The 17676-nt window shown below is 38.9% G+C and overlaps 1 protein-coding gene across 1 annotated transcript in view; it reads right to left on the bottom strand.

The window, feature by feature from the left end:
• Window positions 1-457: 457 nt before the first annotated feature.
• The window catches only part of FAF1 (Fas associated factor 1), a 305800-nt gene continuing 288581 nt past the window's right edge, over window positions 458-17676 (bottom strand). The window contains exon 19 of the mRNA XM_084638066.1: window positions 458-3912. Within this exon, the coding sequence (XP_084494192.1) occupies window positions 3829-3912 (84 nt within the window). The 3' untranslated portion in view covers window positions 458-3828. The remainder of the gene's footprint in view (window positions 3913-17676) is intronic.

Raw genomic sequence — 17676 nt, 5'->3', positions numbered from 1 at the left:
GAGTAGGCTTTGTAGAAAGAGTGGGGACAAATGAGGGTGCAAAGGAGCCTCAAACAGCTCTGTTCTAAATGTTTGGACCCAACAATGTGACTAAAACTCAGGTCACAGTTCTCTCAAGGGCACTCATTTGGTAAATGCTGTGGACACGTGTCTTGGGGTGCGGGGGACTAAGCAGGTGAAGGAGATCCATTATCTTTGATCCTGTGTCACCAATAAGGGAGATGAGTTTGAAAGCTCAAATACCAGTGGTTGTCCAGGACTGGAGGTCAAAGTTGTGCCACTGATCGAGAACTAAGAAAGTTAGTTAGAGATTAAGGGACTTGAACCAGTCAAGAATATAGTAGATTGATCAATTGATTCATGAGACTTGAAATTGTTTAGAGAATGATGATATTGATGAGCCAGGAATGCTTTTTACTCATTAAGAGTTTTCAGTTAAGATTACTTTAATGTTTCCAATGCATGCTTACAAAACCCTTTCATCCAAGACTAGGGAACAACTGGTAAATTAAAGTTAAAATTGATGGACTGTACTATACAAATAGCCATAATGGAGACAACCTAAACATACTCATTTTGAGGGAGACTTGTGGAGTAATGAAAGAGTCACATGCTAATTGCTGTTGCTGGTCAAAACCACAAACAAAATAAGAACAATTAACAGTAACTAAGAATTCACTGTGTAGTTCTCAGACGCTATATAATCTCTGTAAAATTTAATCTCAGGTAAATAGACTTGGTAACTGTGTTTCTCTCCCACACAGATAAGAATAGTGAAAGCATATCATGTTTTAAACACAGATCAAGTACATTTTAGTAACTACAAATTTATTTTATGTTTCTAATGTCACGGAAAAGGTACAGTTTATGAAAGCCAACGTCCTGTTCTGCTACATTAAAAAAAATAGTTTAATAAAAAAACCACCCCCACTAAATTTAAGAGTGCAGATGTAGAGAACACAGATGAAACACTTGGTTTTGCGTAATCTCTAATGTGATTAGAACAGCAATTCCAAAAGCAGGTAGTTTCCTCAGAAGCCGCAGAGAGAGCTCCACCTTCACCATAATGTTTAGAGGGTTAATAGCTAAAGCCAACACTTCATTACAGGATTCCATTAATTAAAAATAATTCATTAAGATTTAATATTAATGCATTAATGATAATCCATTAATATGAGGGAGCTGAAGATATAAAAACAGAATCAGAGATATGCTCTGTAGTACATTGTAACAGTTTTAGGTAATGTTACATAACAAAATTAGTCTGAATAATGATTGGTGAATTAACGGCACCAGCAGAGCAGATGATGTGAATACTATGGTTAGTTTAGGACAGCAGAAAATCATGCATAGGATATTAATGTTTCCACACTGGATCAATTTGCATTATGGGCCTAATCTGGAAAGGGGTCTCAAACCCAGGAGGCTGCAACTCAAAATGAGGCCCAATGTCTCTTACAACCGAAATCATAAACATTTTGTTGAAATAGATATATTTGTTTGCATTCTTGCAGGATGATGTTTTATATACTAGAAGAGGGCTGCAATGCCACCACTTGGAAGGGTTTTAATTATCACCACCACATTTTGATGATGCCAGTGTATTTTGTGGTATGAATAAAATGAGAAGAAACTGTCAAAACTAATGTTAGGAAAAAACACAGGAGCATTGACTTCAACAGGTTCAACAAATATTCAAGCCACATTTAATAACTTTATGAAATTAGTATCAAAGAATATATAGTCAAAATACAGAAATAAAGTTGAGTGAGAGAAAACAGCATGATGAGATCAAACAAAAGTTAAACAGAACAGATTAAATATAAAAAGTTAACTGAAAAGTCACTTTGCTACGTGCAGCAATATTTCAGCAACTCCTTTCTTTAATAGCCAATTTAACAATGACGAGCTAATCGGGGGAGGGGGCGGGAACTAAAGCATCACTTTGAAATGCCTGCTGTGTAAGTTACTGTGATTGTGTAAACAGTGTCACCCCAGTTCACAACCTGTGTTAAATTTAGATTTAATAGATGTAGTGTCCGCTTTTGTTTTGTTTTTCTCGTGAAGCAGTACAAAGGTTTAGAATGAAGTGTCTGTATTTAGCTCTCCATTACATTTGCCTTTCATTTGGCTGCTATTGTGTGTGTTGTGGACTGCAGATGATTAAAATTTGCTTACACGTCCAAACCTTTAGCTTGTCATGAATACATCACTTCTAAAAGTATGTGCTGTCTGCATTATTAATTACAGAATTATCATAAAGATACAGTAAGGCTTTCCCCACTCTGAAGTTTGCAGTTTTTGGTAGGTAACAATATATCAGCTTTACTAACACCCTAATAATAGTCATACATTAATTTTATATTTCCATTCCTCCAAAAGAAAAGAAATGACTTAAGGTGTGTCCAGTTAGTTTCTGATTAGTATAAAATGTTCAAATTGGGATTCTACCTGCTATGGTAAAGAACATGAGTTACGTATAAACAAAATGTGAAAAATAATATTCCAGGTAGTTTGATTAGCAGCTGATGTTTCTGTAGTGCTCCTGTGTGCTATACAGTAAGCCCAGGAATAAAACAAAAAGCAGATCAAAAGTGTTTCGATGCAGGTTTAGGCATCAAGTGTATGTTATGGTCTGAACCTTCAGTATGCTCATTCTATGGTTTAGGTACATAAGGTACCAGATTTGTCCATATCAGATACCAGATAGTTGGTGCACACATTTCAGACAATGGAACTAGAATTTGTTAATCTGAGACGGGATCAGTAATCTCTTTTTAAAATGTCAAAAAAGTGTGCAATAATAAGGCAGATTTCTTATTACACCATCTCTTTAGATATTTATCATTTGGTGAAACAAACAAGGTGCTTTAGAAACAGCAGAGTAATAGGATACAAACAAGTGCCAGAAAGAAGGAAAAATGCAAAAATGGGGGAACTACCATTTCTTCCACAATGAGGAATAGAGAACTTTTGTATCTGGTATTTGAAAGATTTTTAACAGCTGATATTCAATATCAGCGGATTCCTGAAGTGTTGGCAAGATACCAGGTTTCTGGTACTGGCCCATTTCTAACATTATTTAAATATTCACATCATGCAATAAGCAGTTTCACACACTGCAATGTAATGGAAAATACTTCCTAAACTGAATTAGAATCGAGACCCAAAGCAGAACCAGTAAATAAATATCTTGCATATATGTCAAACTATATTCTTCAAACAAAACCTTACATCTTATCAAAGAAGTCAGAAAGTACCAACAAAAAATTATATGCTTTCTACTATAATACTGTTAAATTTCCATGTCTGAGAATGTCCCGTTTAATTTTTTCTGCCTTTTCAAATTAGGTGGCAAAGTAGAAATTCAAACACAGAGTAAAATGCATATATATGAGGGCGCTGGCTCAGCGAGATATCAAATATACAGCATTCTAGTGTCAAAAGTACAGGCAGAAATGTCCAAGATTTCTTGGTGAAAAAGGGGCATTTGAGGAGTAAAAATTCTACTTAACAATCACTCACATTTTAACAGTGCATTAATTATAACAAAAGCCAGATGAGAAGTGAGCAACAGAGTCGTAATGTTCAGTGTTCATAACAGAATATTATCCTCTGCTCATTTAAACGAGCTTGGAAACATATACTCATGTATTTGAAACTTTAAAGTAGCTAGGTTTATTCTTTTTTCAGAATTCTTGCAAGAGGCAGAGTTGTGACACTGCATTGAATTGGATGATAGTACAATGTGGTTTTGCTAGAAGCCTTTCTCCCAACACTGTGCCTCTGTCTTATCAAAGGATTACGAGTCCTGCAATCTGATTTGATCTATTCTTTTGCCTCTAGGAAAAGGGTTTCTTGAGGATACAGTTTTACCTCCAGTAATGATTTATTTGGATCCAATTGAGTCACCTGTAAAGATAAAAAAGAAATCTGAAGAGACATGTATAAGTAGATTTCCTTTGAACTGTATATTTTCAGGAGTACAGATTAATGTTCACTGGGGAGCAGTTTTGATTTTTGCCTGGGGGATTCACAAAGGTAATTCCCATTAGTGCTAATGGGAGCTCTGTGAATTCCCAGTACCGTGGTGAAAGACCAGATTCCGTTTTTTTAAAAAGAGATGCTACACATTTGCTCAGAGAAAAGTTGTTTACTTTCCCTCATCATCCTCAGGGTGAAGATATCTGTTTTTGTCACAGTGGATGTTATTCTGAAAGGATTACTGGAACACTGGGGGTGAAGGTGAGAGACACAAACAGACTACAAGCTCACATGCATCGTAAATGCCCACTTACTTCAAGGGGAGATTTAAGTGTGCAAGAATGTAGGATTGACTTTATATTTTATCCATTTGAGCCCTGGTTCAGCAAAGCATTAAAGGGCCAGATTTTTAATGGCATTTAGGAACCTGAAGATGCAGATAAACATCTAGCTAAGCAGATCACTGGGAACTAGGTGCCTGAGCGCTTTTGAAAACCCCACTATGCACTTATTAGCATCTTTAGGTTCCTAAATGCCTTTTAAAATTGGCTGTTATGGCTTTGAGCACCTTCAGCTACTACTTGCTTTCACTTTAAACTGTAAGTAATCTCATCCCTGTTCAACAAAGCATTCAAGCCCCATTGAAGTAACTTTAGTGAAATTTAAGCATGTACTTAAGTGCTTTACTGAAATGTAGTATGTGCTCAAGTGCCTTGGAAACTGTCCAACATACGGGCTTGATCCATGCATTTAGGCTCAGTCTCTATAGCTATGGAAGTTTACCAACAAATACCTCCTAGTGAAATGTTTCACATACACAAAATAGTGGAGAGGACAGCCCAGCCTTCTCAATCAAACATTTGTATGTTGTAACATCCAGCTTTGTACAACACCACTGTGGCATTTAAAAGGACAATGGCAAGGTTTTGATATAAATATTTAAACACTACTTTTTACTTTGAAATAATTCATTGATAGTTTGAACTTTAGTTCTGTTTGCTAACCCATTTTTTACTTCTTTCTTTGCACATGCATACTGGTTTGTTATTTAGGGTATGCTCATGAGTACAGTACTGTATTATTAGCATTATGCTAAAACAGCAATGACAAATGCATACAGACAAGCCTTATTTAGAAGGAAAAAGTGTTTTACGTATGACCATACCATGCCACTGGTTTTTAAGGAATACTCTTAACAGAAATCAATGCTTAAAAAAAAAAAAAGAATCAGTGACATACTAGCGTCCCAAGTGTGTCAGGTATTAGAAATTACTATAATTAACAGCTAGTGTATTTAATTTTCATTTCTGCCTTGAATGCAGTTTGGGTATGGTATGCTTCTCTTATCAATCCTGGTACACTAGAAGTTTTAAAATGCAATTAAAAACTTTACTGAAAAATTTGTTTTCAAAATATCAGACTGGATTGGGAAAACAGATCTTTTTTTAAAGTAGTAAAATATTGTACCTACCAACGTTGATGTATCCCTTTAATTTTATAGTGTTATTCCAAATAACTTCATTGCCACTGTTTTACTGTGCAATTACAGATAATTCACTATTTTTACATTTTAAAAAATGTGCTTATCACTTCTCTAAGCCCATTTAAAATCAGTCTCATTCACCCTGATGAATGTAATGGAACTTTAAAATACGGATGCACATTTTCAATTCGCAATGCTGGGATATATTTTCTTATGTTTTAGATACCACAGTGAATGGTAGAGAAGAAAAAGAGTATGTACAGACACCAGACTATTAAAATTCATTTTAGATCCTTATTATCTACACTCCAATTATGCATTCCTGCACAGATGCTGCTTAAATTATTGAAAGGTTATCTTAGAAAGCAAACCTGTTATGTAAAAAACAGCCAAAGTAGTGCGTTTAAGTTTGTGATTACAGAAATATACTAATTAAGTACCTTTGTTGCATTTTTAATGCTTTAGTATTCTTCTGCTACAGTCCATTGGATTTAAGCACTGAAAGGGAGTATATAGGGAGCTTTATAATTCTCAGCACAAGAGGTATAGTGCACCTGAGAGAAGCAATTTTATTTCTCTGTTCAGTTTAAACCTGTATCTAATTAGATCCTCTCTCTTTTCAAATCCCACAACTCCTTTATTGCAAAAGCAAGAAAATGTAGGTGGAGAGAGAGAGAGAGAGATTTGTTTGTATCAGGCAAAAACGGATTTGAAAAGCAACGCTGGGTTAATGAACACTATCCTCCAGACTCTAACCAGATGGAAACCTATTATTCACTTGCGTGTAATTAATGATACACATCCTAATCAAAACTCTTGGGTTTGCAAACTTCAGTTACCTTAATAACAATGAGGAGCGATGTCCTTTTCTCAATTTCTTTATATGTGGGAAGTTAGTTAAAAGCAACATTGAGTACCTGCAGTAAGAAGCCTGTGCCACTTTTCACCCTTGATTTCAGTGTGCTGTTTTTTAATTCACTGAGGGACAGCAGAGTTTGCAAATGTTTACACCATTACCCAATTAACTAACAATATGGCTCCTACATCTGTCAACAAACAAAGCTGTTGTTGCTTTGTTTTAGCTCCGTGGCATTTTCTGTTCATATGGGTCGCCATTGTACTTAATTATCACGCCATAACCCTTCTGCAGCTTCTACTTTTGTTATTTGTGGTTTGTAAATATGTTGTTTACCAAAAAGAACAGAAGCTTTATTAGTGAACACACCTCTGACCAAAAGAAATGCTTCAACTGGTGAATAAATGATTAAATACAGTACTAAACTAAAGCACCTTGTAACTTAAAATATCTTTAGAATTAGAAACCAAGAGAGTAGTATACAACCAAGATCAAAGGCCCTGTAAGAAATATCACTAACACTGGTGTCTCTACCCCACTTTCTAGTGAGATTTATTCTGCTTAGCCAGATTTATATAGCTATTTCACAGTGTAACTCCAAAGAAATTTCTTTATATTAATTCAATTTATAATCTGTTACATTGATACAACATGAAAATAAAATCTGGCACTTCTAAAACTGTGCTCTGATGTAATGTCTTTCATTCAACATGTTTGTTTGTGTGTGTGTGTGTGTGTGTGTGTGTGTGTGTGTGTAATATATACATCTGAAGACTACTGTGTAGTACAAATGTTAAACTGAACAGAAAATGAGTTCAGAAATCCTGTTTATTATCTAAAGGTGACTAGCATGTTATGGCCCCAATTTAGGGAAGAACTTAAGCGTGTGCTTAACCCTAAGCACCCAAGTAGTCCCATTGCTCTCAATGAGACTCAGGCACTTAAGGTTCAGCACACACAGAAGTGCCTTACTGTTTACAACATTCCCCTCAAATGAGGCATTCAGTACATTTGTTTACTTGCTTTTTTCTTTTTATTCTCAGATCCCATGAAATCTAGTTCCATATCAGTCACTAGCTCACACTCAAATGATGGTTACATATCCCATGGCTACAAAAGCAGATTGGGCATAGAGTTGGCCCAATGAAGAAGTCAGGTAAATGTCTTTTTAAATAACTTAGTGGTTTTGCAAAGTTTTAATTATTCTATATTCCAAGGGATATAAAACAAGAGCAACCTTTTATATATTGTATAAAAGGCCCTGTCAGCTGACTTCATGCTCCATCAGGGTTCTATGTCTGACACGATGTGTTTGTTGGGACGCAAATGGGAAAAGGTGATGGGAGCAGGACTGGATGTTCAGGAGCTTGAAGTACATCTTAAAGTACAATAATGTGCTTACTAAAGTGCTCAAGATTATGATATTCTATGGAAATAACTTTCATTGGTGCGTTTTATATTCTATACATTTTAATATCTTTTTATAGCAAAAAAAAGTTTTTCCTTCCAAATTCATTTTCTGCAGCATTGGCATGCTCACCTGAACTGACCTACGTGTACTGCTACTGCACATTCGCATCCTGTACAGCTGCAATTTTACTGTTTACAAGGTCTGGTTTCTTACCCACCCTAACCTTGCACGGAAGAGATAAGAAAAAAAATGGCTTAATGCCCAGGAAGGTCATTTAAAAATAATGAACTGAATATACAATTATTATAACACGTACTTGAGCAGCAAATATCACACCCTTCACCTCTCTCTACACCCTAGGACAAGGATCCGATTCTTGAGTAGCACAAATCTCTCTTCTACTTACACACGCATGAATACATTTCATGAATCAAATGCACAAAGAGTTCTTTTACTCTCTTTCCTAATCCCCCTAAGTATAAATGCAGTGAAAATTACTTAAATGCACACCTGGTAAAGGACTAAATCTGTTTAAAAAACTATATTTTCACTCTGACACACAAACAAATACAGTGACTCCTTTCTACCTGTTAAAATAATAATCTCTGTGTGTAAGAGAGTTATCTGGATAATAGGTTCAACTGTGGGCACAAATAAAGTGTGTGTACTTTACAGAAATAAATGCAATTAGATCTGGTTTAGCTGAATTCACTTGAAAATAGTTTTAATTTGAATGAAAGAAACCTGTCATGTTAAAAATAAGGAACATTATATCGTATCATAGTTAGCAAAACATGGCAAATAAAACATTACACATCTTGTTCACAACAAAAAGCTTTAATCCGGAAACATTGAGTGACTGAGTTACTATACCTATATGTACCTGACTTCTGGATACTTTTAAAAACAAAATTTTAGATCCAACATACTTTTTCCAAGATGTGTATTTAATCCAATAACCAATATTAACACATCAAAGAAAGATACGCTACAGCCTGACCCCCACACTCCTAATCCTTCCCCCACAAAATCCATATAGGTTTCTGGTAAAAATTGACTTCAGTGGAGCTATGACAATTTGCTATGGAGCTATGACAATCTGTGGGCAGCTGAGGATCTGCCCATAGATCCTGCTTATCCAGGCCATATGTGCCTGATTTATATGACTACCTGTCTTTCTAGATGGTAAGCTAAGTAAGGTGGAGACCACGTCCTCCTCCAGAGGTAGTGTCTTTTGTACAAAGCTGAGCACACCAACAGAGCACAACACACAACAACAATAAACCGAAAATGGGTGTTGTTCAGTTTTGCAATTTTATAGAGAATCTTGTGATATTTGGGACTTTTCTTCCAGCCTTAGCTGCTCGGGCCATGTGATTACTTGAAAATCTCAACTTTTTTTTTTTGGTTTTGTTTTTTAAGTAAGTTTCTAGCCCTTGTAGTTGCTGAGAAAATGTTGAACATGTAAACCCTAACCGCTACAACACCAGAATCCAAATAAAAGAAACCACATATTTATTATTTTTAAACAGGTCTTGATTTTTGAACAAATATCATGAGTTTTTGGGGCCTGGCTCGTGATTTTTTAACATTTGGGGTTGGCATTACAGTAGAACCTCAGAGTTACAAACACCAGAGTTACAACTGACTGGTCAGCCACACATGTCATTTAGAACCGGAAGTGTGCAATCAGGCAGCAGCACACACGTGCACACACATGCACACAAAAAGCAAATACAATACAGTACTGTGTTAAACGTAAACTACTACAAAAATAAAAGGAAAGCAGCATTTTTCTTCTTCAGAGTAAAGTTTCAAAGCTGTATTAAGTCAATGTTCAGTTGTAAACTTTTGAAAGAACCACCATAACGTTTTGTTCAGAGTTATGAACATTTCAGAGTTACGAATAACCTCCATTCCCAAGATGTTCGTAACTCTGAGGTTTTACTGCACTGCAAAACAGTGTTAGATCTGCTCAGTGTTTGATGTCCTTAGATCTTTTAGTATTTTTTAAAAAATAAAACCAAACATATTCAAATGGCATCAGCAAGTTTTATCTTTTTATGCAGTCGTGTATTGCTATAGCTCATTTTTACAGCATAGTTCCACCGCAACATATGTGGCTTTCAGCAACTTTGGACAGAGCAAATTAAACAAGTTAATAATAAGAGTTTGCATTTACATCGTAACTTTCACCCAAGGATCTCAAAGCACTTTACAAACATTAAAATGGTCATTGTGAATTAGGTATTATTATCCTTACTTGACAGATGGGTAAACTGTAGCATAGAAAGATTATGTCTTTTGGCAAAGGGTACACAGTGAGTCAGCAGCAGAGTTGGGAACAGAACCCAGGCATAGTGCTGGGTGAATAACTGAGTTTTTAGTTCAGTGGCCGTTCTGGGGGAAAATATAATTGGTTTGAGTTGAACTGAATCTGAATTTTTTCAGAAGCTTTGGCGAATAGAAAAGGCCTGTTTCAGGTCAGTTCCAGAGCAAGGATTTGAACCTGGGTCATCCCAGGTGAGTGCCTTAATCACATGGCTAAAGGTGATAGGGGAAGTGCTAGGGGGCAGCAGCACCACCTCCTCTTCTACCTCTACCTCTTTTGTCTGTTTTGTGAATGGCTGAAGCTATTCATGTCAAATTCACCAATAATTTTAGGTTGATTGAAACGGCATTTTTTGTTGAATAAAATATTCGCCTGAAATATTTCATCCAGGTCTACTCGGGAGTACTGGCTCCCATGCCCTTGTTCTAACTTCTAGATCACACCCTCTTGCCCTTTATTATATCATTACATTGTGTAGATTTGTTGCAGAATAGTTAGAATGAACTGTTAGCCTGTGTGTGTTACAGACTCCACAAAGTTCTGGAGAAGTTTAGGAAGCAGATTCACAGAGTATGACTCTTTCTTTTATGATGACCTATTGCACTGAACTAAATGGAATTCTTGCACCACTGATTTCAATTGGACGACATGTAGTGAGAATTATAGTATGTAGTGTTTGATCTTGCATAAAAGTATAATGTACAGTAAGAATGATCCAAGCGATACTGTACATGGTGAGATATGGGTAGTGTTTTGTCCATGGATGTGACTAATATAACAAATGTTACAATTAAAAATGATAGAAACCAGCCTATTGATCTGATGGCATTTAATGAGTAAGATTTTGAATCCTTATCACTAGAGGTCAAAGCGCTAATGCCTTCAACTTGAACATTTGGGGGGGAGGGGGCTGGAGGTGGGGAGAGAGGAGTGTGCATTATGCCACTGCTGGGGCACTCTGTCTACAGATGGAGTTGGATAAGAAGCAAGGTTGGATACAGGGAAGGAAGGTTCTGCTGGAGGCCTAGTATTCTAGTCAAATAGGATTGATAAGGGATAAGAAGGGAAGACGGGAATTTGGCCTGTCAGAAAGGTTAAAGGCTCAAATCACCCCACTTCTCGTGCTTAAACTTTGAATTTTAGTTGCTGATTGGATCTGGTTAGCTCAGAAGAACTTAATTGTCATGGAAAATCCACAAGAAATTCCACCATGTGATGTCATATAGCTACACACCTGGGTCATCAGCAGGTTTGAGGGATCCAGGACACACACCTCTGCCACTTGAGCTAACAGAGTAACTGATAGCAGCAGTAGGTTATCATTCTTTATGTGGGCCAGCATTAGAGGTGAATGGGACACTTTGCCAGTGGGTTTCATTGCTGGCAGCAGAGGAATAGAGACACTCAGGAAATTTGGGTTCTACTCTATGCTCTGGAGAGGAATGTGCTCTAGTGGGCAGACTTCTGCCCATTGTTCCCAAGTATGACCCTTTCTGCCTCATCCCCTCAAAGTCCCGGTCCCAATCCAGTCTCTCCCCCACAGCTGGCTCCTTGTCCCAGTCATTCCCAATCTCCTTGTTCAGCAAATCCTAATCTCATATCTTGGGATTCTCCATCCCACTCCCAGTCCCCATCAGCTCTTTGTCACTGGTGCCCTTGCCCAGCCAGTCCCAGTTCTACAAAGCTCCTCATCTGTTTTGGGTCTCCACTCCCCAGGAGACTGGTCTCCAGTCACCCCAGAACCCTAATTTCCCATCTCCACTGGCTTCACGTCCCACTTTCTCTCCTTGGGCACCTCACTCAGTATCTCTCCCACCTCCCCTCCGCAGCTCCTTGTCCCAGTCTCTTTATCCAGTCAGTCCCAATTCTCCCCCACAGCTCCTCATCTGATTTCCATCTTTCTCTCAACTACTGGCTTCTGCTTCCCCCATTTCCACCCCTAGCTCCCAGTCTCCTTTCCCAGCCAGTTTCCCTCCAACCCCCAGTCTCCTTGTCCTGCCAGTCACAGGCTTACCCAGCCTCTCAGTCCCAGTCCTCCTGCAGAGGCAGTCCCAGTTTCCTGCCCAACCCAACTGCCAGTCCTAGCTTCCCTCTCCGCAACCTGGCAACCTCCAGTCCCAGTCTTCCTTCCCCTCCCCATACTCCTTTTCCCAATCTAATCCCCCAAGCAGGTCCAGCCTTTGTCCCCTCTGCATTAGAATTGGGCAGCTTCCTCCTCTACGCTGCCAGGGATGTCATTGAGAGCAGAGGAAAGACTGCTCTCAGAGCTGGTCTACACTGACGCTGTAAATCAATTTAAGTTATGCTAGTTCAGTTACGTGCTCTCCTGTCAACATAGCTTCTGTCTCTCAGGGAGGTAGAGTACAGACATTGATGGGAGAGCGCTCTCCCGTCGACTTAGCGTGTCTTCAAGAGACCTGCAAAATCGACACGCAGTGCCGATTTAGCCAGTAGTGTAGACATGGGTCAGGTGCTTGGACCTGTGCCGCCCACAGCAGCAACTGCAGGGAAAGTCCTGCTCTTCCCAGGATGGAGCATGCACAGTGCAGATGGAACCTTCAGGGGATTTAATAATAAAACAGCTGGGGCCAAGTAATCTCATCTGTACAGTTTCCCTCACACCTAATGAAACTGATGCATGTAAATCAGCTGTAGAGTAAGGGTGGTGATTTGTTCAGTTACCTCTGATATCACAATGGTCTAGGACTCTTTGCATGGCATAGATACATGCCTAACTGTATCTGTACACCTCATGGGTGTGAAGTCAAAAGGCTAAGGTTAAAAATTGGACAGTGACAGACTGCAAATCCTAATGATGATTGAACTTAGTGATATTCTGAAGAAAAAGTGGTCTCAGCCATGCTTTTAGCTGTTTCTATTGCTTCACATTGACTCATTAGACTTTCTAGGCTTCAGGGTGACACACGGACAGAGTGACAATCTTGGAATCGTACTATAGTTCAAACAAATCTCTACTGAGCACATGTAAACTGCAATTTTTCAAAGGCTTATAACTTGGCCAAATTTGGGCAGATTTTTGCAGGGGCATCAAAAGAAATGTATACAAAGGCTATCCCCCTGCCAAATCTCAAGTTCACAACATGTAGGCACTAGAGTTTTTCAAAGAAAAGGTCACCAGAAATTTCTAGTGTGTGCAAAACAATGTATTTTCCTTAGCCTTGTTCCTGGCAAGGGTTGAACCATTTGGCTGAAAATTTCCAAAAATTTCAGCCTGAGGCAGACACCCGGCCTGGGAAATTTCAGTTTGAGCAATTGAAAGATTAGTAAAGTTATAAGCATTTGAAAACAGGTTGGACAACCTTTGCATTAGGTGGTGCTACCAGCCACACCTATAATAAACAAAACAAACATACAAAGGAGCTTTCAAGATGTGACCAATCACCATCTTGACTAATTTGCTTGCATGTTGTATCTATTGGTTTTCTTAGATTATAAGATCTTTAGGGGAAGGATAATTTTGGATAATAATGTAATAAATAATATTTCCTTGCTTTTACAGGTTACATTAGACCCCCAGTGAATTTTAATTACTGCCTTTTTTGTGTGGGAAGGAAAGCAGGTCATAAAACTTCCCTTATCTTGTTGGACCCCCTTAAGACCATGACTAAAATGAGAGCTGGTCTATACAGGGTTTTAAGGATTTCACCCATCCTTCTGAAGGAGGAGCCAAGGGAATGAAAAACAGGTTGTTCCCCAACCTTTTCTTCACATAATCTCATTACCTCTCCTCCTCATTGGCAGCAGCCAGCATCCCTCCCCACCCCCCCAGCAATTAGAAAGGCAGGCGGTCATTAGAAAGACAGGAATGTTGCTCCACATCAGCCACCAGGGGATGTTGAAGCTCAGTGTGTGCTATACCATCCCTCTCTCAATGCTGAATCCCATCTCTGCACTGCTCCAATACTTTTATTTTGACCAAATCTGAATTCTCAGCAACAACATTTCCTTTCAGGAGCGGGGAGGGGAAAGAGAGAGAGAGAACTCCCTGGTGTCACAGAAGTTTCCACCAGGAGCTAAACAAACCCGATGACCATCCAATCAAGACTCACAAGCACTACATGAGCGCCACAAGACGACACTCTAAGCAAAATATAGTGTTTCCACATAGACTATTAGATGTAGATTGGTGAGAAAGTACTGGTCAGAAATGGGATTTATATGCATTTAATTATGATTGTATAGGACAAAAATCCAAAAGGGTTTTTAATAAAAGTTCAAAGGATGAAGGTCTCAGGCAGGATAGTGATGAGCACTATATAAAAACATGACTGACAAAATAAATAACGTACACAGGATTGCGTTTGCAATTTAGTTTGATGTATTTACTTATCCAGTTACCAAAACAGCAGGAGATCATTTCATGTTCTAGTAACCAGACAATGCATTTTTAATGTCTTAATGTTACCAAGGCTCTTTATTGGTATTTTGATACAACATTTTTTTCCTGTGTGCAAAAATGGATAGAATGAATGTTAAGCATGAACCACAAGTTGAAAAATAAAAAGTGTCTTAAGGTATGTCTACATTCGAGCTAGAGGTGTAATTTCCAGCTTGGGTAGACGTATGCATGCAGCTCTGATCAAGCTAGCTTGCTAAAAATAGCAGCGCAGCCACCGTGGCACAGGTGGTGGGACTGGCTAGCCACCCTGAGCACAGTCCTGCCCAGGTCCTTAGGTATGCACTCGAGCGGCTAGCCCATCTTGCTGCCACAGCTAGGCATCTGTTAGCATGTTAGCTCAATTATAGCTAGTGCATGTACGTCTACCTGAGCTGGAAATTACATCCCCAGTTTGAATATCGACGTAAGTTTAGAAAGGGCCAGTTTAGCCTGGATCATGCTATAACCTAAAGCAGAGTTCCCCAGTTTCACTACAGTATACTTCCCCCTGCAATCAGATAACGTACTTGGGTCTCTCCTGAAGCAAATATCTTATAAAATAGCGTGCTGCGGGATAAGAGGGCAGGGAATGGTGCATTTGGGCAGAATATTTTACCCTGTAGACAGTAGAAGTATTCTTGCTTGTTTGCCCTGAGCCCTGCCACACAGGGCTGAAGCAGAAGCTGAGCAACTTAGCTTCGTCAGGCACCCTATGGCATGGAGCCATGGACAATTGCCCTGTTTGATGACAGGTTTCAGAGTTGCAGCCGTGTTAGTCTGTATTCGCAAAAAGAACAGGAGAACTTGCGGCACCTTAGAGACGAACAAATTTATTTGAGCATAAGCTTTTGTGAGGTACTGAATTCCACTGCATGCATCCGATGAAGTGAGCTGTAGCTCACGAAAGCTTATGCTCAGATAAATTTGTTTGTCTCTAAGGTGCCACAAGTCCTCCTGTTCTTTTTGCCCTGCTTGCTGTACCTGAACGCTGGCCCAGGGTTTTTATATGCAGAAAACCAAGCGGGGCATGGAGTTTTTATCACCCGTTTGGGGTGGTTGGAAGGGGGGAAGGAGGGGCTCAGAAAGAAAAAGGTTGAGAACTCTTGTTCTACACAATCTGAAGTTTCATGCGGGAGAATGCAAAGTTTTTAACATTTAAACTGTGTGTTATTTTTTAAAAAAACAAACAATAGTTCCTATTTTACATAACAAGAAATATGAATGATTAAAACCTACTGAAGAGATTACTTGGGTCAAATTAAATTTTTTCTCCACTTGCAGAAATCATGACAAAGAGGAAATGTGCCGTTAACCATGCAATAAAATGAAAGAGTTGTAGGAGCCTCTTAAAACTTGAGAAAAACATTTATTTCTCTAGCTGATTTTGTCCTTGGAAAACATTGATTTATGTCCTAGAGCTTAAAATGAAGACAACTTTTGAGGTTTATTTTAATGACTTATTCATGCTCCAGGACCATCAATTATATTAGCACAGGTCTGTGAACAATTTGTTAGTTAACTAGGACTACAGAATTAGTCCAAGGTTTATTTACAAACATAGCTTATAAAATTCAGCAGTGGAGTAACATGAATTTAAAAATATATTTGAAATCCAGAAACTGTGTCTCATCAGATAACTTTAAGATAGATCAAATACTGGGCCCAAACCTATTTGTTAGGTTTCTTTATGTCTTGATTGTTTCATTTTAATGGCTTAGCCCCTTGATACTAGAGCATGATCTCCAGTGACAGTAGCAAGCACACTGTAATTTAGTAGTGCAGTGAAGAATTCCAATCCTAGCTATTATCTAGTGAAATGAGCATCATCTCAGTGAAGTAACATATGATTTGAGGTGACACGTCAACTTTTTACACTCTGAATCCCCTGTCTCCATTAAAACAGCCAAAGGTGCTGCAGAAGCTCTGTAACCAGCTGAGCAGGCAGGCAGTCCTCACTGAAGCTTCTACAGTGCTGCTCAGTACCAGTATGCTACTGGATATGAGCACAATATAGTACAAGTCCTTCCACGTATGGCTGAGAGCATTTCTTTTCTGCACCCTGCTCATTTTTTCCCTGTGTTCCACCAAGGTGAAGGGAGGAGAAAGGAAGCTAAATCCTAAAGCTGTTCCTGGACCTAGGTCTTTTTGAGGATTGCACACTGTCTAATGAGCTAATAGCTAGACTATTCCTGGAAGGCAGCAGTAGCTCTGGAACTGACAGTGCCATACAAACTCTTCTGGAGCACCCAGCTCACGGGAGAGGTGCAGGTTATACCATCCCATAGGAGGAGGTTATGTGCTTGCCTCTATGTTTCTGGCTAGAAATACTGACTGGTGCAGGGATAGATATGGCCCTGCCTCCTTTGGGATGGCTTCCACCACAACAGGTACTGCAGGACATTGCTCTTGGGGGAGCCCAGGGATTGTGCTCATGCCTGGCCCTTGGAGGGGACATAAGGTACATAGGGAGGGTGGTGATCCCTCCCCTACCTTATACACCTATGCAATGATCAAGAACAGCCTGGCCCTACACCTACTGAAATCCTGATCAGCACCTGTCTTGACTGGATGCACTGTACAGTGTGGGTTAGATTCAATTTATTTTAGCTTTTAGGAGAAACAGATTTCCCCCCTCCCCATTTTTTCAAACTGCTGTTGGAATTGGCTAATTAAAAGGATTTAAACAATCTTAACACTCTAAACAGAGCAAACTGGTTCTCAATTATTAAGCAACATTTTAGATGCATTTGAGTAACCTTAAGTGACTTAACTGCCACCTGATCCTAAGCTCTGGCTCAAATAAATAAATGTGAAATACTGTAGAAGTCTTAGCTTACTAAGGCTTCCAGATACAGTAAATAAAGAGCTTAAGTCTCCAGTACACTGTCTGCAAAAGACTCTCTAAAATAAATGGTTTACACTGGTGTACACTTAAAGTGGAAATTGAGGGCAGAAAAAACCTGCAGGATTTAATTTTGATTTCCAAAGGAAACTTGTAAGCACAGAATGTACAAAGCTTTACCAATGCCCCTGCCTGGTGCTATGGGGTGCTGTATTGCTGGAGGTTGGTGTCTTTCAAATACCATGAAAAACCAAGGTCAGGAACTTTCTGGTTAGTCATTAAAGATGCCATAATACTTTTGCAAGGACAGGCTGTTAATTCTGATATTCTGGCCAAATTTCAATCTGGCTAATTGCATTCTGTTTACTT

This window comes from Lepidochelys olivacea (genome assembly GCF_965140295.1).
Source record: "Lepidochelys olivacea isolate rLepOli2 genome assembly, chromosome: 8".
NCBI classification, from domain to species: domain Eukaryota; kingdom Metazoa; phylum Chordata; order Testudines; family Cheloniidae; genus Lepidochelys; species Lepidochelys olivacea.
This window is presented reverse-complemented; position numbering and strand designations above follow the sequence as displayed.